At 41.7% G+C, this 24754-nt stretch overlaps 2 protein-coding genes across 2 annotated transcripts in view; both read right to left on the bottom strand.

Annotated features, from left to right (window-relative positions):
- MAML1 (mastermind like transcriptional coactivator 1) overlaps positions 1-14104 on the bottom strand; it is a 56030-nt gene extending 41926 nt beyond the window's left edge. Inside the window, exon 1 of the mRNA XM_084885209.1 lies at positions 13502-14104. Coding sequence (XP_084741335.1) covers positions 13502-13828 — 327 coding nt within the window. The 5' untranslated portion in view covers positions 13829-14104. The remainder of the gene's footprint in view (positions 1-13501) is intronic.
- Positions 14105-16401: 2297 nt separating this feature from the next.
- The window catches only part of CANX (calnexin), a 39315-nt gene continuing 30962 nt past the window's right edge, over positions 16402-24754 (bottom strand). Inside the window, exons 11-15 of the mRNA XM_084885251.1 lie at positions 22487-22702; positions 21175-21294; positions 20236-20356; positions 19992-20071; positions 16402-18308 (exon numbers count right to left, since the gene is read on the bottom strand). Of these exons, the coding sequence (XP_084741377.1) occupies positions 18255-18308; positions 19992-20071; positions 20236-20356; positions 21175-21294; positions 22487-22702 (591 nt within the window). The 3' untranslated portion in view covers positions 16402-18254. The remainder of the gene's footprint in view (positions 18309-19991; positions 20072-20235; positions 20357-21174; positions 21295-22486; positions 22703-24754) is intronic.

Below are 24754 nucleotides of genomic sequence, written 5' to 3'. Positions count from 1 at the left end.
AAAATCAATAAAATATATTTAAAAAAAAAAAAAAAAAGAATTGGTCAGTCTCTCTCAATGTATCTATCTCCTAATGCTTCTGTTTCTTTGGAGAACCCTGACTAGTACAGTTCATAAGGTTATGACTTGACATGTTTACATCTCTAGGCTACTGCTCAACCCATCCTTCTCATATTTTTCCTTTGCAATAAAATATTTTGTTGTAAAAGGTATCATATATGTGCATACATAAGAGAGCCAAGAATAATAATAAAATGAACACCGTGTACCAACTGCTCAAGTTAAGAAACAGTACCAGCACTTCAGAACCCTGGTACTCAAAGTGTGGTCCCAGGACCAGAACTGACATCACCTGGAAGGTTAATGTATGGTAAATGGAAACAAGGGCCCCTTCTCTTGCCCTAACTCCCCTACCCACTTTGTGGAAATAAGAGTGAAGGCCATCTGTAAGCAGAATGTGAGAGACCTTGGGAACCTGGCCAGCAACTTGGTCTAAGAAAGGCCAAAGAATCTGCTTCTAGATGTGAGCCTGGATTGTAAACAACAAGCGTTTTGATCTCATCCAGCCTGTACAGGGGCCCAAGCTGCAGGGACCTAGCTCCCTTTCCCCTGTATGCCTGTTTTTCTGTCTTCTGTACTCTAGAACAGTGTTTCCCAACCTTCTCTCATGATGAGAATCACCTGGTGGAGTTGTTAAAACACAGATTCCTGAATCCCAACTAAGAAGTGCTAAACTAGAATTTTTGAGAACATATAGGTAAAATTGCATACCTAACTTAGTGCTCTGTATATAACATCTGTCTTAGAGCACTAGTTAAGTATACAATTTTACCTATATGCTCCCAAAAATTCTAGTTTAGCACTTCTTAGTTGGGATTCAGGAATCTGTTAACAACTCCACCAGGTGATTCTCATCATGAGAGAAGGTTGGGAAACACTGCTCTAGAAAACCTTGTGCTGGGAACGTCTGGGTGGTAGTAAAACACAAGCACCAGCTGGCTGCCCTTGGTGTGGCCCATCACAGGCCAGATGGGACTTGGTGGTTCAACTTTACCGATGGCAGCTGCTGCGGAGGTAAACGTCACCGGTCAGCCACCACCGGTGTGCACGTAAGTCCTAATAAACCCATGTCTTTTAGGTTCTTTGGAATCCTCAAACAATATGCTGAGTTTTTTGGGGGGGGACTCAGAACCTTGCATAACACTTAAAAATGCTGAATATCAGCCTCCTCCACCTCTCCTCATAATCTGCATTTTAATAAGATCTCCAGGTGATTCACATGAACTCTGAGAAGCTCTCTTCTTTCCATCAGATATAACTAATATCCTGATTTTGTGTTAATTGCTTTTTATGTATTCTACCATCTTCATAGAATCTATCCCCAAATAATAACTATCTAACCTTTTTATTTTTAATGCTTTTATTCATTTTAGAGAGAAAGGAAAAGAGAGGGAGAAAGAGAGAAACATAGATGACATACCCTGACCAGAAATCAAACTGGTGACTTCCTGGTTCATAGGTTGATGCTCAACCACTGAGCCACACTGGCCAGGCTAAACTGCTTCATCTTGAAGATGGAGGACAAGTGCAATTAGCCATGAAAGAAGTCAGCAGCACTGTGCCCCCTGAACAGAGTCTCAAGAAGGAGGTGAGTGGACCAGTCTTAGGGTTGTGGTCTGACTTCCACTTCTCTGGAAAGTGACGAGGCCTTCTCTGGAGAAGTTATGAATAAGATCATGGCAAGTGAGTCTTAGGAAATAGGGTTCTCCACCTTTGGGTACCTAGCAAGACTATGGTGTGGACTAGGCGCTGGACATGCAGCAGAAGGGTGGTCAGAGGAAGTGGGCTGCCTTGTACTCCCCGCCCCTGAGCCCACCACGGCCTACCTCCAGCTCTCAGGGAAAACTGAGAACCTGTGAGTGTCATGAATCTGGGCCAAGTTCTCCTAGGTGTCCTGTCTTCAGGTGAAGGTGGCCCAAAGAAGTGGGGAACTTGATAGTGACAGTCTGTCTCAGGGGTGACACTGTTGCGCCTCAATCTGGTGCAGGCCTGGTCATCTTGTGATCACCTTTCACCATTCGCCAAAGAATCTCACACTCAGTCTCTTGCCTCTCATGTCTTACTCTTTCTTGATTTATTCTTTCTATTTTGGTGGAGTACTTCTTGCAGTAGCTTCTTGAGGAAGGGTATGTGGCAGTTAGAATTTTAAAAGCCTTTATTCTCAGAAAATTACTTTATTCTATACTCATTTTTAAATACTTTGGCTAGAATTCTAGGTTTGTAATCATTTTCCTTCAGAATTTTTAAGGCATTGTACTACCATCACACATTTCCTACACAGTCTGGCTGGCAATCAGGGTCTATGGGGCCCAGCCAGCCAGGGAGGGACCGCAAGAGGGCTCCATGGCATGTCCAGCCCTCTTGCCCAGTCCGGATCTGCCAGACCCCAGCAGCAAGCTAACCTACTGGTCGAAGCATCTGCCTCCTGGTGGTCAGTGTTCATCATAGCAACTGGCCGAGCATTTGGTTGACCAATCTGTTGGACACTTAGTACATGATACTTTTATTATATAGGACAGGTTTTGTCCTGTCTTTATTCTGGATAAGGAATACTCCTCCTCTTCTTCCTGGTTGAATGAGCAGGGAGTCTCACCTTGGGACTTAGAGCAGTGAATGGCTGCAATGCTGAATTGGTAACTGTTTGGGGCAAGGAACTGCCCAGTTGCTATTAACCTTTCTTAAGTGTACAGTACAATAATGTAAACTACATACACCCTGTTGTGCAACAAATCCCTAGAACTTTTTTATCTTACAAAATGGAAAAAATTCTATAGCAGTTAGACAATTCCTCCTTCCTTCTAGACTCTGGAAACTAGCATTGTTCTTTCTGAATCTAAGAGTTTGAATATTTAGATATCTAATGTAAGTGGAATCATGCAGTATTTGTCTTTATGCAACTGGTTTATTTTACTTCGCATATGTCCTCAAGGTTTATACAAGCATTAGCACATAAGATGCCTTCCTTAAAAAATATTTTTTTTTAGCCAAAACCGGTTTGGCTCAGCGGTAGAGCGTCGGTCTGCGGACTGAAAGGTCCCAGGTTCGATTCCGGTCAAGGGCATGTGCCTTGGTTGCGGGCACATCCCCAGTGGGGGGTGTGCAGGAGGCAGCTGGTCGATGTTTCTCTCTCATCGACGTTTCTGGCTCTCTATCTCTCTCCCTCCCTCTCTGTAAAAAAATCAATAAAATATATTTTATATATATATATATATATATATATATATATATATATATATATATATTTTTTTTTTTTTTTTAATTGATTTCAGAGAGGAAGGAGAGGGAGAGAGAAATAGAAACATAAATGATGAGAGAGAATCATTGATTGGCTGCCACCTGCACACCTCAACACTGGGAATTGAGTCTGCAATCTGGGTATTGCCCCAACTGGGAATCACACTGTGACCTCCTTGTTCATAGGTCAATGCTCAACCACTGAACCACACTGGCTTGGCCGATGCCTTTCTTTTTAAGGGTGAATAATATTCCAATATATGTATAAACCACATTTCATTCATCCATTATCTGTTGATGGAAACTTAAGAGAAACTTAAGACTGAGCCTACCTCTTGGCAATTGTAAACAAGGCTGAATGAGCATGGAAGTATAAATCTAGGCCTACCTCTATTGAAATCATTTTTTAAATGATCACAGCCTAAAAACATATATCTTCTGACTCCCAATTCAGAGCTCCTTCCACAGTATCATTAACACTCACTCAAAATATGCTTGCTTACTGCCAAACGTGACAGGTATGGTGCTAGACTCTTGGTCTTGCTCTTAGGTTGCTCACAGTCTAATGGAGAGGAGGCCAATCAGTAATTAAAGTTCAGTGCGGTTGTTCTGACAGAGTTAAGCATCTAGACCAGCATGAGGAGGGAGTCTGGAAGGAAATGATGACACATGAGCAGAACTCTGAATATGAGGATGTGTCAGACATATGAGACTGGGTAAGGGTTACATGTAAAGACACTAAGAGAAATTAAGCCATTTTCAAAGAACCACACTCAAAATACTTGGGGGATCTTAAGAGTATCATATATGAGCTTCATTCCTATGGTGCCACCCAATGACATGCTGCTCCACCAGGCCTAGTAAAACGGATGGTCCTCCAACTGTTCACTCTGAATTAGTCCCTCCTGCTGCTCTGCTGGACAGACTCGTTCTCCACTGACTTTAAGAGCTCTGAGAACTTAGGTTGCCTAAGTTTGGTTTGTGAGTTGATAGAATGCTTTGAATTCAGATATATTATAGAATGGGCAGCAGGAGTGGTGATATTTTTCAATTAAAAACATCTCTTCCACCCTAAACTAATCAAATAACAAACAGGTATTTGAAGGAATGCTCCATGAAAGAGCAGCGAGAGCATGGGTAAGAAATATGAAGCAATGCACCCTATCTGATAGGTCACAAAACTCATGACAAGGCTCCATGCTCTTCTTGAACACTTGCCCTTAGAATCCAAGAGTGAGGTGGCTGTCATGGGTATGTATATTACGTGTAGTTAAAAAATGAAGTTCAAACTTTTTCTGACAGAAGGCTGAGTCTGATGTGGATGATTAATTTGACAATGAAGACAAGACTGCTTTTGCCAATTAGATTATATGGTAGACATTTTCCACATTAAACATGCTATAGTAGCAGCTATAAGGTTTTGATGAAAATATATCTAAAGCAGATAAAGTATTTTATCAAAAATGACTATATTGGCAAAGATGTATGGAAATGAACATTTTGATTTTCCCAACCAATTTGAGTACATTAGTTTAAACAATCTACCTCTGTGTGAAAGAATAATAGGTACAATCAATAACAATTATAAGATTTGGTAAAGCCTTTATGTCCTCCTATATAATAAAAGCCTAATATGCTAAGTGTCTGACCGCTCATTCGACCAGTCACTATGATGCGCACTGACCACCAGGGAGCAGATGCTCCAACTGGTAGGTTAGCTTGCTGTCTGGGTCCAACTGATCAGGACTGGGTGAGAGAGCTGGGCATATTCTGGAGCCCTCTCATGGCCCCTCCTCAGCCGGCAAACCTCCTGCGGTCCCTCCTTGGGTGGCTGGACCCATCCCTGCAGGCCAGGCTGAAGGACCCCACCAGTGCACGAATCTATGCACCAGGCCTCTAATATCTTCTATATTCATAAAAGCCTAAGGGACCTTAATGACTGAACAACCAGAACGACTGGAATGAGCTTCTAGGGGACAGATGCTCAACACAGGAGCTGCCCTCTGGTGGTTGGTGCACTCGCACAGTGGGAGTGCCACTCAGACAGAAGCCGGGCTGCAGTGGTGGGTGCCTCTCCTGCCTCCCCAGCAGGGGCAAGGGCAGTGGGGCTGGGATGAGCAGCAGTGGAGCTGCCCCCAGCCCCTGCCATTTCAGCACTGCTACATCCCCTGAGCGATTCCGGATTGTGAGAGGGTGCAGGCCAGGCTGAGAAACCCCACTTGTGCACAATTCTGTGCACAAAGCCTCAAGTTTCTTAATAACTGAGAAAAGTGAATGACTAATGTCTAGAATTAATCCATTTATAAGTCAGACATCCTCTAATCCAGTGTTTCCCAACCTTCTCTCATGATGAGAATCACCTGGTGGAGTTGTTAAAACACAGATTCCTGAATCCCAACTAAGAAGTGCTAAACTAGGATTTTTGGGAACATATAGGTAAAATTGTATACTTAACTAGTGCTCTAAGACAGATGTTATATACAGAGCACTAAGTTAGGTATGCAATTTTACCTATATGTTCTCAAAAATTCTAGTTTAGCACTTCTTAGTTGGGATTCAGGAATCTGTGTTTTAACAACTCCACCAGGTGATTCTCATCATGAGAGAAGGTTGGGAAACACTGCTCTAATCCTGTGTTTTCAATAAAATTAAAGGTATACTGCCCTGATTGGAATGACTCAATAATTAGTGTTGGTCTGTGCACCAGAGAATCACAGATTTGATTCCCAATCAAGGCAAGTACCTGGGTTGCAGGTTTGATCCCTACCCCAAGTCGGGCCGTGTGGAAGGCAACCAATTGTTGTTTCTCTGTCACATCAATGTTTCTCTCTTTCTCTCTCTCTTTCCTCTTTCTCCCCTTCCACTCTAAAAGCCAATGGAAAAAATATCCTCACTCTTTAGATGAGGATTTAAAATTTAAAAAAATTAAACATGTACCTAACCAAGTTGTCAGCTAATTAGTAAATTAACTTTTGGTGACATACCACTGACTTTTTTGTTAATCTTCACCCGAGGATCTTTTTCTATTGATTTCTTTTTAGAACGAGTGGAAGGGTGGGGGAGAGACATAGAAACATCAATGATGAGAGAGAAATTCATAAACATTGGTTTTCTTATATATTACTATATTTGAATTTACTGAAATAAGATACAATCATAAAACACAGAACATTCTAAATGCTACATATTTCTTCTTTTGTATAACTTTAAAAATAACGAAAGTATGCATACAGGCGGTGTGGCTCAGTTAGTTGGACCATCATCCCATACACTAAAAGGTTAAGGGTCCAATTCCCATCAGGGCACATCCCCAGGTTTCTGGTTCCATCCCAGGTTGAGGCATGTGAGAGAGGCAACCAATAGATATTTCTCTCTCTGTGCTCCCCTTTCTTTTCTATCGCAAATCAATAAAAACATATCCTCAGATGAGGATTAAGAAAAAAGTATACATAGAGCTTGATGATCAAAGTTGAAGTTTTTTGTATACTTTTTAAACATGTATTTTAATTTTTAATTTATTTGTTGTTAATCCTCACCAGAGGATATTTTTCTATTGATTTCTTTTTAGAACAAGTGGAAGGGATGGGGGAGAGACATAGAGAGCGCGAAACATCGATGTGAGAGAGACACACCAATTGGTTGCCTCCTGCATGAGCCCCAAACTGGTGCTGGGAATCCAGCCTGCAACCGAGGTTATGTGCCCTTGACCAGAATCAAATCCAGGGCCCTTCAGTCCATGAGCTAAATTGAAGGTTGTTTTTGTTGCTGCTGTTGTTTTAATATGTTTTTATTGATTTCAGAGAGGAAGGAAGAGGGAGAGAGAGAAACATCAATGATGAGAGAATCATGGATTGGCTGCCTCTTGCACACCCCCTAAGGGGGATCAAGCCCACAATCCAGGTATGTGCCTTGACCAGGAATCTAACCGTGACCTAGTTCATAGGTCAATGCTCAACCACTGAGCCATGCGAGTTGGGCTAAATTGAAGTTTTTAATTTCAATTTTTATACTATTTTTTTGTTTAGAAAAAAATGCTAGCGTTATTAAATAAGAAGACTTGTGTCCTGACCGATTTGGCTTAGTGGATAGAGTGTCGGCCTGCGGACTGAAAGGTCCCAGGTTCGATTCCAGTCAAGGGCATGTACTTTGGTTGTGGGCAGATCCCCGGTAGGGGGTGTGCAGGAGGCTGCTGATCAATGTTTCTAACTCTCTATCCCTCTCCCTTCCTCTGTGTAAAAATCAATAAAATATATTAATTTTTTTAAAAAAGAAGACATGCAAGCATTCATTATATTAGAATAAAACTATGCGGGGCAAGTCTAAGAGAAATGAAAGTTCCAGGACAAAAAAGAATGGTTAAAGTTTCTGTTAAAGAAAAGTGTAAATGATTGATGAAAGAACATTGTTAAGATATTCAGAGTCTATTGGCTACATTTAAAAAAGTGATGTATACATTTTGTTTTTAAATATTAATGTTTATAATTCTTTGAAAGTTATACCCCCTGCAATTATAAAAAGTATTCCCCCCACTTTTTTGTTAATCCTCTCCAAAGATACTTTTTCCATTGATTTTTAGAGAGAGTGAAAGGGAAGGAAGGAGGGAGGGAGGGAGGGAGGGAGGGAGGGAGGGAGGGAGGAAAACATCTCTATGTGAGCAAGACATGAATCAGTTGCCTCCCGCATAGGCCTTGACCGCCTGGGACTGACTTGCAACCCAGGTATGTGTTCTTGACCAGGAGTTGAACCTGAGGCCCTCTACCATTGAGCCATACCAGCCATGGCACATTTTTCCCTTTTTCTTTTCTCTTTTCAAAACAGTTGATTCATATTAAATACATGTAGCACTTTATAAGGTTCTGTTTTATACAATTTTCTTATTTAATATATTTTATTTAAAATTGAATTATGGTGATTTAGTATACAATTGAACAACACCATAAATGCAATATAATTTCTGATAAGCTTAAAAATGTAGGATGAAAAATTTTAGATGTCAACATAAAAATGTGTCAGGGGATTCACAATGTTTCAAAATTATTTAATCCAAAAAATATAATTATTTAGTCCAAACAACCAAAATCAAATATATGGCTTTTCATGATTTGACTCCTACTTTTCTCACCTTTATCTTCTAGTCTCTGGCACTTTAAGCCCCAAATTCAAAGAACTATTCACTGTCATAATTTTGTGTTTTTGTTTAGTTTCCCAACAGGATCAAAGTCCTATTACATACTCCTTGATAAGATCACAAGCATAGTAACATATTAAAGGTTTAGAAATATCCTAATAAATGAAGCTGCTTAAATTTGTTTATCCCAGTGTCTCCTAAATTTGCTCAATTCCAGAACTCTTTGAATATAGCCCATGAAATTAGTCTTCCATGAAAAGCCCTTTGGAAAATATTAAGACCCATTTTAATACCATTGTTTAATTGATTTCAGAGAGGAAGGGAGAATGAGAGTGAGAGAGAAACATCAATGATGACAGAGAATCATTGTTTGGCTGCCTCCTGCACTGGGATGGAGTCCACAACCTGGGCATGTGTCCTGACCAGGAACAGAACTATGACTCCTGATTCATAGGTCAACACTCAATCACTGAGCCATACTGGCCGGGCTGGACCCATTTTAAAAGCCAAATCTTTAAAGCTTCCAAAGTTCCAAAGAGGCATTCCCTACCTGATATTCCCACAGGCTTTGACGCCCTCAACATGGCTTTGCCATGCCCCACTTATTACTACCTACTTCCCCTCAGGCTGCTGACATAGCTGTGGTACCACCATGATTCCTGGCTCCAGCAGGAGCTCAAGAGTGGTCGAATAAATGAGCAATAAACGAGTAGGCAATTCCTAGGTTTCTACTTTGGATGACTGTGCTTGAGAAAATACTCCAAAGGAATGAAAGATTGGCAGGAAAAAGGGAGAGTCTATTTTGGACATGTGGAATATCAAAGTGGAAATATCCAGTAGACAGCTGGAAGTATGGATCTGAACCTTGGAAAAGAATTCTGGAGAATCTTATTATTACAGATGACAGGTGAAGTCATAAGACTCAATGACATTACCCAGGAAAAGAAGACCAAGTGTAAAAAGTAGAGAATGTAATTGCATAGGGAACATTAATATTTAAAAAGTGTGCAGAGAAAGTTTATCAAGGCAAAAAACTTGGAATTCCCCTCAACTTTCCCCTGCTCTCTAACCACCATCCAATCCATTTAGTCCATGACCAAGCTCTGGCATCTCTGCCTTCAGGACCTGTCCAGAATCCATTTCCTCCATCTCCACTACTACCACTAGCCCCAGCCACCACTTCTGTAAAAGCATAACTGCATCCACTCTTGCCCACACCAACTTCACAAAGCAGAATGACCTTTCAAAACTAAATCATATCTGCTTAAATCTTGCTATTGCTTTCCCTGCACTTGATCTGATTCGTGCTTACCACCTCTCAAACTGGATGCCTACTGGCCACAATGACCTCCTTTCTGTTCTTCATGAAAGCTCAGTCCCTGCCTCAAAGACTGTTGGTAATTCTAACTGGAATGTTCTGAGAGACTTTCAAATGACTGATAACCTCCTGTCATTCAGGCCCAAATTAAGACAAAGCATGAAGTCCTGGTCGACGTGGCTTGGTTGGGAACCATCCCTAGGACCAAGAGGTCAGGGTTCAATTTCTGGTAAGGGCACATGTGGATTGCGGGTTTGATCCCCAGTGGGGGAGGGTTCTATGTGTCTGATGTATAAGAGGCAACTTATCAGTGTTTCTCTCTCATATAAATGTTTTTCTCTCTCCCTTCCTCTCTCTCTAAAATCAATGAAAGTATGTCCCAAGGTGAGGATTTAAAAAAAGATGAAGCATCTTATCTAAATCTGCTATTGAAAATCACTCAGTATCACACTACTCTGATGTTTAACACTTATTACAACTAAAAATTAATTTTAAAATTACTGCTCTCTTTCTTCATGTGAGCGGTTTTAATTTGTCCTGTTCACTGCTATATTTCTAGTGCCTAAAATATGCTCTGGCCCTCAGTAGACACTCAAATATTTGTTGCATGAATTAATAAAGGGAGCAGGAAGGAGACTGAGGGGGGGGGAAAGTCAAAAAGCTGGAAAGAAAATTAGAGGAGGGTAGAAGCTTAGAGAAAAGTTTTAAGGAAGAAGAAGTAAAAAAGAAAGATGACTAAGAAGCCACTAAATATGGCAATTCATCTTTGGTGTTTTTAAAGGGATAATTTTGGAAAAGTAGAAGAGGTAGAAGACAGATCACAATAGACTAATGAATAAGTGGGAAGTGCAGTGGAAAGGGCAAAAGGAAGGAAGAAGATGGAACACTATTTTGAGGGTGAGAAAAGACAAAAGGAAGAATATTTGTTGTGCTTTCAGCTGAAGGGGAGGATGTAGTGGGAAAGGGGATTCTGATGATAAAAAAGAAAAAAGGTTTTTAGGATGAGGTCCCAGTATTATAGGAAGAGATGGTTCCTAAAGCTACAATTAGTCATCTTTTCTCTAAAACTATCCCACATTATTATAGTACAATGTCTGTTTTATGATCAGATATCTCTACTTCCTAGAAATAATTTGTTATTTTCATAATTCTTACATAATTTTAATCTACAAAATCATTATTAAGAATCTGCACATCTTGCCCAGGCTTAGTGGTTGAGCATCAACCTATGAAGCAGGAGGTCATGGTTTGATTTCCAGTCACAGCACATGCCGGGGATGTGCAGGAGGCAGCCGATCAATGACTCTCTCTCATCATTGATGTTTCTCTCTCTCTCTCCCTCTCCCTTCCTCTCTAAAATCATAAAAATATAGTTTTTTAAAAAGAGTAACAACAGCAGATAAAAGGACGAGGCATAAACCCTTAGAGCATTTTACTAAATGAAACTGTTCAAGCTATTGTAAGACTATTTTCATTAAAGAATAAGAATTTATATAAAATGGGTGGATAATTCTCAATAATGTAACATTCCTAACAAAAAGAAGTCAACTCTAAGTGTCATTAGAAAACTACTCTTTGGTTTTGAAAGAGCACACACAGAAAATGCCAGTTTTCTCAGTGACATGAATCTTCCCATTACAACGATCCCGTGCTAACCCATCTCAGGGCTGAAGAGCTTAGTAGGATCACCGGGAGACTGAGGTGAAAGGGGCCCTCTTCCATTGGACAGACAACGGAAGGGCGCTTCCACCTAAGGTTTAAATTCACGAAATGCAGGCCCAAGATTTAATGTGACAAGACATCAACATAGCATGGCACATCTGATCAGTCTCCCACACCCAAAGAAATAACTGGCAGGCCAGATTCAAGTTCTAACACACTCATAATTAATTTATTGTCAAACAACAAATTTCTCTACAATAATTCAGGACTGAAAATATCCTGTAGGTTCTAAATTCTCACTCTCTTTAAACACATTGAATCATCACCAATATAATTTCTAGGTGGTGTTCAAGGCAACTATTTGCATGTCAACTAAGATTTTATGAGCTTTCATTACGTACCTAAATTGGCATGACCATCCGCTACTGTTAGCCTTTCCTTAAAACAGAAGTTGTTCGGAAAGGCATCATGAAGTTAAGCTATTTTGCCTTTTGAGGGTAGCATAAAGGAGAATAAATTATTAAGTACTACCAAGTTTAATATCGATCATTCAATAAACACATGCTGAGAGCCTAAGATGTGTAAGGAACTCTGAGCCAAACACCTCGTTGGAAAGACACGGCCAAAGTAGTATGTGACTATGTGCTACAAATAAACAGCACAGACAATAAGTTTCCTAAATGTTTTGACAAAGTTCATTCTGATTCCTGTGGGCTAGTGTGGTCAGAAACTAGCTTTCAAGAAGAGGAAGATGGTCCTGGCTGGGTAGCGCAGTTGGTTTTATTGTAGTTTGTCCGATACAAGGTTGCAGGCTCAATCCTGGTCCAGGACACATAAAAGAATCAACCTACGAATGCCTAACTAAATGGACCTTTCTCCCTCCCTTCCTCTCTCTCTCAAATCAACAAAATAAAATCAAATAAAAAATAAATTTTAAAAAAGAGGAAGATGAGCTAGATTTGAAGGATGGCAGGATTCTGAAAGGTTGGGACCGAGAAAAGGACATTCCTGGAGGATAATAAGCTAAACATATCTGTAGTTTACAGATGAGAAAAGCGAGAACCAGAAGACTTCACTAGTCGGTAAGCAATAATCAATTAAATGTCCAGCAGCCCAGGCTAATGTGGGAGAGAATACGGAAAATAATTCAAACAGAGAATGGGGGGAGAAAGGGGACACACACAGAATTTGGAGAGGAAGAGACCAAATGCTTGATGACTAGAGATGGGCACTGAAACAGCCCAGGTGGAAGAGAGTAAAGGCACGAATTTAAAAATAACACAGAACAAATTAGATTGCTAACTTTTGTTTTAAAGTTTAAATTATAAAGAAGCAAAGCAACCTTGTCCTTCCCCTTATTTCAGTAAACTATTTATTTATTTGTTTATTTATTAATTTATTGGGAGAGAGAAGCCTCGGTCTGATGTGAGAGAGATGGATCAGTTGCCTCCCGCAGGCGCCCAGACCTGGGATCGAACCCGAAACCTAGGTTTGTGCCTGGATTGAGAATCGAACCAGCGACCTTCCAGTGCACACGGAGGACCTCAACCAACTGAGCCACACCAGCCAGGGCAATCATCTCACTTTTATAAATCAGCTTCAGGAAAGAAAACCTCGAACCAACAAATCCCCCGGAAAAGCTACTGAGAACCAATGAAAACGGAAATTGTCCACAACATCGCTGGATTCACAAGTAAAACTTCAGGGTGCCTACACATGGACTATTTTTACTAAGATTTCCAAAGATTTTTGGGTGTTTCCATTCAAAACAGTTTGATCAACTGAAGGCTGCCTGACATTTCCATATGTAAACCGTGAACCTGCAAAGACCCAATGAACATTCACAGAATAAATGAAGCCACTAGCACAGGCCACTCTCAGGCCGGTGCGTTTGAAGAAACTTCCCCGTCTGGGAGGAGACCTTCCCCCGGGCTCCCGAGCCTCACGCCGGAGCCTCACTAGGGTCTCTCCGGTCCCGTTTTCCCAAACCACCGCCACCGTCCCTTTGCCGCAGGTGACAGCGCTCAGTCCCGGCCCGGCCCCGGTCCGAGCGAGGCCCGGGAGCGCCTCCGCGGCAGGGGCTCCCGCGTCCTACTCACCGCGACGGGGCGGCCGTGCTCGGGGCCGTCGGCGGCGTCCAGGCGCGGGGCCGGGGCTGGGGCCGGGGCCGGGGCCGGGGCGGGCGGCGGGGCGGGCGGCTGCCGGTGCTTGCCGGCGCGCTTGGCCTTGGCCTGGATGCAGCGCTGGTGCAGGGCGAAGGTGTGCTGGCGCTCCAGCTCCAGGCGCTCGGGCGACACGGCCTCGTAGCGAGCCTCGCAGGTGCTGTGGTGCCGCCGGCACAGCTCGATGCGCCGGCGGAGGCGCTCCATGACCGCACTGTGCCGCGGCAGCGCGAACTCCGCCATGGGGCAGGTGGGCAGCACCATGGGCCGAGGGCGGTGCGGGCCGGGCCCGGGCCGGGCGTCTCTGGCGGCTGGAACTGCAGGCTCCGCTCCCCGCCGGCGGGCAGCCGCTTCACGGCCGCGCCATGGCCCCGCGAGCGGCGAAGGCGGCGGCGGGTCTTCCTGCGGCTCCGCTCGGCCCGCCGCCGGCCGGCGCTCGCTGCCCACCTCAGGCCTCGGCCTGGCCCCGCCGCCCCGAGCCCATTGTTTTCCGCGCCGCCGTAGCCGCCATCTTAAAATTGTTTTCGGGGCTCTCGGAAGAGGGCGGGACCCGGCAGGCGACCTTGGCGTCACGGCTGAGGAGCAGGGACTGCGGCCAATCAAACAGCGCGAGCGGGCGCCGAGGGGCGGGGCGGGCGGCCGAGGCCAGCGGAGCTCCGTGCCGAGTTAAAGGAACTCTAGTCGGGGCGGGCCTCAGTGCTGGGCACCGGCCGAGTGAGGACGGAGTCGCGCTGAGCACCGCCCCGCGGGCAGGCCCTTCCGGGTCCGCGGCGGAGCCCGGCAGCAGGCGCGGGGCCGCGGGCCGGAGTCTGACGCCCCATCGCTGCTCGCCGCGTTCCCGGGCGGCCTTTCTGAAGTTGGTGCAGATAAACTCAAAAGTAGCCACGCTTTTTCAGCATCAGCTGTTTTCTCCGACCTCGCTTACATCCAGCATTTTAATTGGTCGAAATTTCACGAGTGAGCTGAAAAAGGTTTCCTCTCACGCCATTCTGAATCATTGGGCCCGTCAATTACCATTTTTATGTAAAATGAGCAAGTTTCAACTTACTTGCCCCCGAAAAGCCCGGCACAGATAAGGAAGAGCGTGTGGGGAGTCTATCTAGTAGTGGGGGTGAGAACCGCAAAGGATGACATTACAGTAAAAACCGGGGTATGGCCGGCAAGCCTTACATTGAAAAGGATGGTCTGTTAGGTAAAATCGCTCTAGTATTATATAACCAGCAGGCAAAGGGAAAGGAGACTAGAAAAAACTACGAGATTAGCGAGTCAGCAATAAAACTAGATATGGTGTTGGACCAAGAGACAAGTTAAATAGGGGATGCCAGGAAGCTGCAGGTTGAGAAACACCATCAACAAATCAAAACAGCTGTTATAGTAACTTTTCACTAAGACCCACAAAAATATCTTATTTTAAAATAAGAAAAAATGACTCATTATTCAAGTAGTATTTGTTCTCATACAAATGCAGCAAAAAGATACAAGTGGCTCCCCAAGGCAAAGGTGCTCATGAATGCCACGATGTGGTCCTGCTTTTTACCAGTCTTTAAACTTACACATTTTACACCAGGATTAAATATTTTCTAATAGGAAATAATAGCATAAGCACTGTCTCTTTTCTTCAGTAAGCAGTCCAAAACCAAAATAGCATGCTAAAAGAAATTTAATCTAATTTTCAAAAACCTCCCTTGAAATATATAAACATGAAAATTTATTTTCTAAAAAAAATTAAAAACTCATTGGTTCCCATCAATCTTAAAAGACTAAATTATTCCTGTTTCTGAGCTGTTATCCCCATAGCAACAGAAACTACTGAATTCTAATCCAGCAGGAATGGAGGCAGAATCTCCATTGAGTTGACTGAACCAAATCCTCATGGTGACAAAGTACAGTTGGCCTTCAGTATCAGAGTTCCCATCCTCAAATTCAACCAACCACCAAGGATGGAAAATATCTAGAAAAGTTTCATTGTTGCTGATGTTGCTATGTAGATCCGACCCTGATGGCAGCAGGTTGCATCTGTGCTGAGCATGTAGACTTTTTTCTTGTCATTATTTTCTAAACAATATAGTTAACAACTATTTAAGTAGCATTTACATTGTTATTAGGTCTAAGTAATCTAGAGATAAAGTATAGGGAAGATGTGTGTAGGTTATATGCAAATACTATGTATACCACTTTATATAAGGGACTTGAGCATCCTCAAATTTTGGTATTCACGGCGAGTCCTGGAACCAATCCCTGTGAATATCAAGGGACGAGACTATATATCCCACCGTTCACAGTAGTTTCTTCATTAATAGCAAACAGTGGCCAATTAAAGGACAATTAACCCACTTTGAAACAGCAAAACATGTGAATTAAAGGTTACTATGAAGAAGTTCAGTCAAAAGCAGATGCTTAACCATAGGGTTTTAATGTAATACCATTTAGTAATGTGACAATTTGGGGAAAGTGGAAAGTATTTTGTGAACAAGAGACACTGAGGAACACTCTGATGGAGTGGGCATTTTACAACAACGGGACGGGAAACCAGCATGTAAAAGCATAATGCAAGTGCCTTCTAAAGAGCCAAGAACTGCAGCTGGTCATTCATTAATGTGTCAGACATTTAATCAGGAGATTACAACTTCAACAAAAAGAGTGAAAAGAACCAAGAAAAGACAAACTTTGCTAAATAACTCTGGAAAGGCAAATGAACACTACCAATTTACACTTGTCATTCCATAGCTCAGCCAGAAGAAACTGTGAGGCATGAAATATTAATGGAGAGTCAAGGCAGATTTCTGGAAATGCAATGACCCCACACATTTGCTTCAAAGGAGAAATCTGCAGACATATTTTCAGGTCTTGCCAAGTAACTGTTTATTCACACTCAATACATTTGGGAAAGTGTGCTACATAGCTAAGGTCACTGTGACCACAGAACACCAGATGAAAAGAATAAAGCACTGAACAGCAAGAAAAATGCATCTCACCCTCATAAGAATTTAAGTGAACTGGTAAAAAATTGAGATAAACAAAATAAACAGATACAGCCTTCATCTTTTACAAATATACTTCCTCCCCAATATCTCCCAATATAAACACTCTGGAGTGTTTATATATTCAGTGCAAGGAACAGTATCATCGGTATATTTGAAACAGCTCTGAAGAAAGAATAAAACTAAAAGAACATTAATTTTGAATATACTTCAGTGTGGTGTAATAGAGAGATTATTACACTGTGATGGGGGAGAGGCTCTGATAGCACCCATCTGCATTCCATAAGAAAACAAACCTAACATCACTTATTAAAATATTCTACAACCCATATACTAAAAAAAAAAAAAAAAAAAAAAAATATTTTTAACAGGACTGCTTTATCATGTAATTTTAAGACACAACTGTTACATGAACTGCAAATGATAACTTAAAAGGTTTAGCAGCTACAAAAATTGGATAACTCATGCTCTATGTCACTTCTTACATCAGTACTTTTCAGCCTGTGTTCAATTACAGTCAATTCTGAATTGGCTCACATCTGGACAGACTTCTAGTCTTTATACAGAGTAAGAGAAATGGATATAAAAAAAAAAATAATAAAAGATAGCATTCTATTCTGTACTTGACCCTGGAAAGGTGCAGGCCTGCTTAAAAAAGGAAGAAACACACACAATCACAATAAAGCTTAATACTATGCAGAGCTTATAATCATTTTTAGCAACGGACAGCAAGACGCTGTGAAGAGAAGGCATAGCAGAGGAGAAAGCTAGGACTCTGGGGAAACAGGGAGGGAAAACAGTGTCAACAGAATAGAAGATGGGATGGAAACACCTGATTCTACTCTGGAGCTCACATGTCCTGGTAGCAGTCTTTAAAGAAGCCACCCGTTCAAGAAGGTTGTAGCCCAGAGCCGCCTGGCGTGCAGAGTACGAAGGCCCAAATGCCACATTGTACCACCTCCTCCACTAACTCAAACCTGTCGGTGAACTGAGCTGTTCCAAGGGCAACAGAACATACACACACTTTATGTCTAACCAACATCGAGTGAAACGTTTTTTTTCTTTTTATATGTCCATTTTTAATACAATTTAAACAGAACCTTTATATAAATTTGGGCTTCCATTCAATCCCTCTCCTCAATTTCCTTAGGAGGAACGGAAGTAAGCAATACAAAATTATAACGACAAATAACTACACTTTAAACATGATTATCAATTTTAAGGGATATAGACATTTGAATGCTTTGTAATAACAAACTCAAACAAAATTGGTTATAAAAACTGTAGTTCATCCCCCTAGAATTTCTAAAAGTTGGTGTTATTTCTGCATGGACACATCAATATATTAAATTAAGCCAAGATCTTAAAGACTGGCAAAATTCTATTACTCTATTAAAAACAAACAAACAAAAACCCAAAGATGTTTAAAAACAAAACAAAAAATACAAATTAGTTGCTTCATGTTACATTTCACAACCATTGTTAAATGCTTTCTTTCTACAGAAACAAGGTCCTTTTTGTCACAATTGCAATTATTTACTGCTAGATGTTTAAAATTACACGGGCTAGTGTTTGACTGAAACTTGTTGAAGGTGACATCTGGAGGTTTGCTGAGGTTCAACCTAAGATGTGCCAGGTTCTCTCCTAGGACCACACTTGCAGAGGAAGGGGAGGGAGAGGAAATCACGTATCAAGTTCTTAAGATAATTTTACTCTCTTCTTGGCTTTCTGTTTCTTGGTGATCTGTCCAAAATTTCATCCTCCTATTGGTTGAAAAAACACACAAGAAATTCATATTATAATTACCATATTATGAAAAGTAAAAATTCACCAAATTTCCAAGATCTACCAAACTGAGGATAACCCATCTGAGGGAAAATAAGAAAACTGATTTGAAGAAAATGTACCAAAAACCAACTGCTTAGAGGTGATGGGACTGTGTTTTAATATACTCTTTCCTATTTTCTTCCCATGAAAATGCACTTTTCCCAATCTATATCTTCTTTTAAAAAGACCAGACACCGTGCTTTCACATAAACTGGATTTTATGGGAACTGAAAGACTATCCACGCCAAGTCCCACGTGACACTCAAGACAATAAGCTGGTGCTCCTCCTATTCTACTGAATTTCTCCTGACTGTGAGGAAGCTTGGGGAATATAAAAGTATGTGAGCCCAGAAGACGTGGCTCAGTGGGTGAACATACCTATGAGGTCATGGTTCAACTCCCCGCCAGGGCACATGCCCAAGTTGTGGGCTCGATCCCCAATGTAGGGCATGCAGGAGGCAGCTGATCAATGATTCTGATCATTGATGTTTCTCTCTCTCTTCCCCTCTCACTTCCTCTTTAAAATCAATGAAAATGTATGTGTTGTTTTTTAAAGTATATGAGACTGAACCTTACCTGAAAGAACTCTACATTTTAGTCAAGACACTCAAACATAAATAGCACTGATCTTTATCAAGAGGAGGGCAGGATAGTGGGAGCTGAAAATGAACACTGGGTAGAGTTTTCCATAATGAAAGAGAGAAGTGGAAAAGGAAAAGGAACCTTGGTAGGAAAGGTATGGACTATTATTCTCTTGCCTTATTCTCATATCTCATTATCCAACCTAGCTCCGGAAGCCCACATCCTCCTTTCATATCATATCACCCTCCTCAGGACCACCATATCTAATCTGATCAGCACAGCAGCTTCCTAACCAGTCTCTTTGATTCTACTTGGTCTGTAGAAAACACAGCAGCTGGAGTGATATACCTACTTAGCCCCAAAACCTACAATGGCTGCCCTTATCTCTTACAAGTGTCCTCACCACCAAGGCCTATCATCTTTAACACTGCACCCACCTCACCTTCAGCCCTCTAACAGCCTTTCCGATCCTACTTTTCTTTTTCATGGCCTATCACTTTCTAACATTCATTCAGGTGCTTCCTTATCATGTCTACTGATAAACTGTCTGTTTCCTCCCACTAGAAATTAAGCTCCCCAAAGGTAGGTTATTTTTGTCTTGTTCCCTGACGATGCCTGGCATATAACGGGCACTCCAAAACTACTTATTGAATAAATAAATGAATCCATGAGCAACTGGGACAGAAATTTTAGAACACAGGGATTTGTGCAAGAAATATTTTTTAAGGGCACAGTGTGGGGAGGTGGATGAAGAAACAGAACTGTAAAATAATAACCTCATTTTATTAGTTTTCTCCTGCTTATTCCAAAACCATTTTCAGCACAGAAAAATACTTTTGAGATTCAGATATAATTTGAAGTTTTAGCATGCTGACCTGTATTTCTAAGAATCTCGCTTTTATAAAATTGGCTTTAACAGAATTTTTACAGCCATGGCCACTGAAAATTACTCTATGCAATATGCAAATATTCCCTCTACTTAAATGTACCTTCAACTTAGGTGCTAAAATAAAAAACGTATTCCCCCTTCCTGTTACCTCTGCTTTGGATTTCCTATCTTCACCCTCTTGACTGATAGCGTCACCATCTTCTTCAGCATCACTTTTTTGCTTCTCTTCTAAAACAGAAGTTAAAACAATTTGGCAAATCTTACCACTGTTTTGGGATAATTAGGTAATTAGCATTAATTGTCTAAAACAATCTTTACAATAACTTATTTATAAGGGTTTGACCATCTTAGAGTGTTGGCTGAAAGCAGATATTTTGGGGTCTACTTCTTACCAAGTTTCTCTTCACCATCTTCCTCCTCATCTCCCTTGTCCCTTTCTTCTTCCTTCTCTTCTTCCTTCACATCTGGCTGAGGAGCATCAGTCTTCTTGTACTCCACAGGACTGGACTGTTTCTGAAATATTTTTCACAGTACAACCATTTAGTTCACATTTTATGTAGTATGTTACCATATAATTATTGAATGCCTAGAATAAAGTTCAGTACCAGGCTGTATACTTGAGTAGATGTATGGAAATGAGTAAGATGTACTTTCTGCCCTGAGAGTCTTTTCTTGGGTGGGAATGTGTGGGGTTTCAAGATAAAAGGAACAGCACAAAGGAGTCCGGTAGACCCAGGTTTGAACCGTCATGGTGACTGAGGCACAGTGGTGGGGACAAAGCTGGAAAAGGCACTCTGGGGGTCAGATTACAGAACGTCTTGAATGCAAGGTGAAGCAATTTTATTTTATTTTCGACTGCATGTAACAAAGGCTGAACAAGAAAAACAGGCTGTTTACCCTACACGTATTTGTGTGTAGAGGGAGGTCAAAGGGATTAGGGATACTAAGGGAGGAACCTGGTAATGAGAATTATAAAGTGTATGAATAGAAATAGCTCTGCCAAGAGGAAAAACTAGTTTATGCCCAAATGGCCAGATTTATATCTAAGTTTTTTGTTGTTGTTTTCCTTCCTGCCCCAGAAAGTTGCTGACAAATATTAAGGAGAGTGGTTTAAATACTACTAGAAATGAAGGGGCTACAAATGCTACTCCCATCTGAGTACAATGCATGGCCGCCCAGAATAGTGAATAAAATTTCAGAAGTCAACACCAAATGCGGTCCAGCCACAACTGAGCTGCTAGAAAGAAAACCTCAGGCAATATATCTTATTTTTTTAAATATCATAAGAGTTCTTATCTAAAAGTGTCTTAAAACCAAACCAATACTCATACCTTTCCAGAACAGCAGAAGAGGATTACAAGGAACACAGGCAGTGCTACAGTCAAAACATAGACCACCCAGAGCCACGGACGCTCTTCAGCTGCCTCCAGCATCTGCCCCACTACACCTGGCTGAAAACAAGACATCACTGATTTCAAGTTCTCATTTTTGACACCAAATATAGCAAGCACTCTTCCATCGTTCAATGACTACACGGTAGTAGGTACTACCCAGGCTCCACCTTTCCAAAGGATTCAAGCCAAGATGTTCATATAGCAAAAAAAGGAAATGAGAAAAATCCTCAATTTTCTTTTCTCCATATCATCAAGATGATTTCCCTTTCACAGATATGAAAGCTGGCTTCTTAATAATCAGCAAAAGAATTAATTTCAGCCGAAATGGGTTTAGCTCAGTGGATAGAGCGTCGGCCTGCAGACTCAAGAGTCCCAGGTTCGATTCCGGTCAAGGCATGTACCTTGGTTGCAGGCACATCCCCAGTAGGGGGTGTGCAAAAGGCAGCTAATTGATGACTCTCTCATCGATGTTTCTAACTATCTCTCTCCCTTCCTCTCTGTAAAAATTCAATAAAATATATTTTTTTTAAAAGAAAGAATTAATTTCAGGAACCAGTGAATGAATAATTATTGATCTGAATGCCTCTGGCTCTCCAATTTATACCTCAGCCATATGACCAATTGTTTAAAAATTTACATATTGGGCAAATCAAGATTCAACATTTAAGAGTGCATTAAAATATATCCTGAATGGCAATTTTGTTAAATATATTTTAACACAATAATCTACCTATTAAAAGAGTAACGTGCTAATTGACCATACCTTCGCAATGCCCACTAGCCAATCAGGAGTGAGTATGCAAATTAACACAACAAAAATGACTAGTTAGTATGCATATACAGGTGCTGAGCGGCCAGGGGTGGGGCAGGACACTTGCACGCAGGCGTTCCACGCCACCCTGGCTGCTCCAGGCCTCTGGGCAGCATGGGAAGGTGGAAAGGTGGCTCCAGCCAAAGCTAAGGTGGTGCCAGCAGCCAAGGAAAGGAAGGCCCATTCTTGCACGAATCTTCATGCATTGGGCCTCTATTAAATAAGTAAACAAATAAATAAAACCCTATACATAACAAAGATTCTAAAGCCATTGCATGAGACTAAAGCAATCATTTCCAAAAACCCAGTATTTTGTCTTTAGTAGGCATACGATCACTTTTTTATAACAATATTCCCAAATAAGGGAAGATAAACCATAGGTTTTTGCAAAAGTAGCAATTGCAGATATAAATGCACAAGAAACAAGCAAGCACAAACCTCAGCAGCCCCGTCAGCAGCTTTCTTCAGACCCCATCCATCACTGGCCCAATCATCAACTACTCTTCGATCGCCACAAATGATAAAGTTGTCAAAAAAAATGTCGGAGGTCATAGACCACAGTTCCAAACCAATAGCACTAAAAGGAGTCATTTTGAAAGGTTCCAGATCTTCAAAGAAATCTGGATTTGGTATTTTCTGGGGTTTCCAAATTCCCTAGAGAAAACAATTTTTAAAATCATTTCAGATAATGGTCAACACAAATTTATGATGAACCTAAATAAAAATTAAGATGAATTCCTCAGGATAAATGAAGCTAAGTGCTGAATTTATTAAAACTTAACTGAGTAACAAGAAGAAAACAATTAATGCTACTGATGTTTTATATTCTGCCTCTAAGATGTCTGAACTTCAATTACTTTCAATTTCTAATATCCATGACCTTCATCTAGATTCTAGACCACATGTGTCAAACACAAGGCCCGCGGGCCAAATCCAGCCCGCCAGGCCTTGCAATGTGGCCCGCACCGCACTGTCATCACTGCACTCCGCTGTCAGTTTATGACATTGTCAGTTTATGAGTGTTCAGTAAACCATTCAGCCCGCGATTTAGGCTGGATTTTAGATTTTGGCCCCTTCTCTGATTGAGTTCGACACTCCTATTCTAGACCAATATCTCGCTGTGCCTGGCACATTCCAAAGCCTCCACTAGTTTGCTAGTAGGAATGGGAGCCTAAATTGGTACAATTTCTTCAGTGGTGATTTAAAATGTAAATGATCACCCAGCGTGGCTCAATGCTTGAGCATCGAACTATAAACCAGGAGGTCATGGCTCGATTCTTAATCAGAGCACATGTCCAGGTTGTAGGCTCAATACCCAGTAGGGGATAAGCAAGAGGCAGCCAATCAATGATACCCTCTCATTGATGTTTCTGTTTCTCTCTCTCTTCCTCTCTGAAATCAATACAAATATATCTAAAAATCAAGTAAAGAAAAGACGGAGGGAAGCTCATTGGGGGGGCTATGTGCTGAGTGTCCTCATGTCCCCTAGGAAGGTCTGAGACTAGGGCCAAGAGTGGCCCTAACAGGGCCCTCCCTGACCTGCGGGGAGGTGAGTTCCCAAAGACCGGTCTCCATGAGGACAGACTGGGCAGGAGATGCCACGGACCCCGCCCTCGGGAGGAGCCTGGCGGATGCCTCCTCACGCGGAGGTTGGAACAGACTCAAGGCCAGCCAAGTGAGTTCAATGGCTGAGGTGAGGCACTCCACAAGGGGGCCTCATAACCCAATTCAGACTACTCTTCCCCCATCTCAAAATAAATAAATGAAATGAAATTTAAATGATCTTCAACCAGCAATTTCATTTCTTAATAACAACTTAGAGAAATAGTTACAACGTATACTCAGACATGCACAAGGATGACTACTGTATCAAGGATTCAAAAAAAAAGGCAATCCATCTAAATGGTCATCAACAAAACAGCCAAAGTACAGTTTTTTTTTAAGAGCAACTTCTAACTAATCTGATTGTTTGACTGCTCAATTAAAAAACACTTAAGCCTTAGCCGGTTGGGCTCAGTGGAGAGTGTCAGCTCTCAGAATGAATAGTCCCCAGGTTCCAGTGAAGGGCATGGACCTCGGGTGAAAGCCTGATCCCCATCCCTGATCAGGATATATGCGGGAGGCAACCAAATGGTATCTGTCTCACAATGTTTCTCTCTGTCCTTGACCCAAACTGCTTTTCTTTGTTTTTAAACAAAAGTACAAAGCAATAATGAAAGCTCCTACCCTGTTTCGAGATTTATCTTTTCCATACTGAACACATTAAGTTCTCTCTCAATTTATGAAGTTTACTTTGTAATTCAATTACTTGAAAATAGTGATCAGCTAAAAGCCCGTTTGGCTCAGTGGATAGAGCGTCGGCCTGCGGACTGAAAGGTCCCGGGTTTGATTCCGGTCAAAGGCATGTACCTTGGTTGCGGGCACATCCCCAGTGGGTGTGTGCAAGAGGCAGCTGATTGATGATTCTCTCTCATCGATGTTTCTAACTCTCTATCCCTCTCTGTAAAAAATCAATAAAATATATTAAAAAAGAAAATAGTGATCAATCCAGCAGCCTCACTACAGACAAAACTTCTATCTGAACACAATCAGGTCACTGAAGCACATTAAGAGGCACACACTTAGCCCTGACTGGTGTGGCTCAGTTGGTTGGAGTGTGCACTGAAAGTCTGCCAGTTCAATTCCCAGTAGGGGCGAGTACAGGAG

The sequence above is a fragment of the Pipistrellus hanaki genome (genome assembly GCF_964339955.1).
Source record: "Pipistrellus hanaki genome assembly, chromosome: 5".
Lineage (NCBI taxonomy): Eukaryota > Metazoa > Chordata > Mammalia > Chiroptera > Vespertilionidae > Pipistrellus > Pipistrellus hanaki.
The sequence above is the reverse complement of the archived record's forward strand: the minus strand, read 5'-3'. Positions and strand labels throughout refer to the sequence as shown.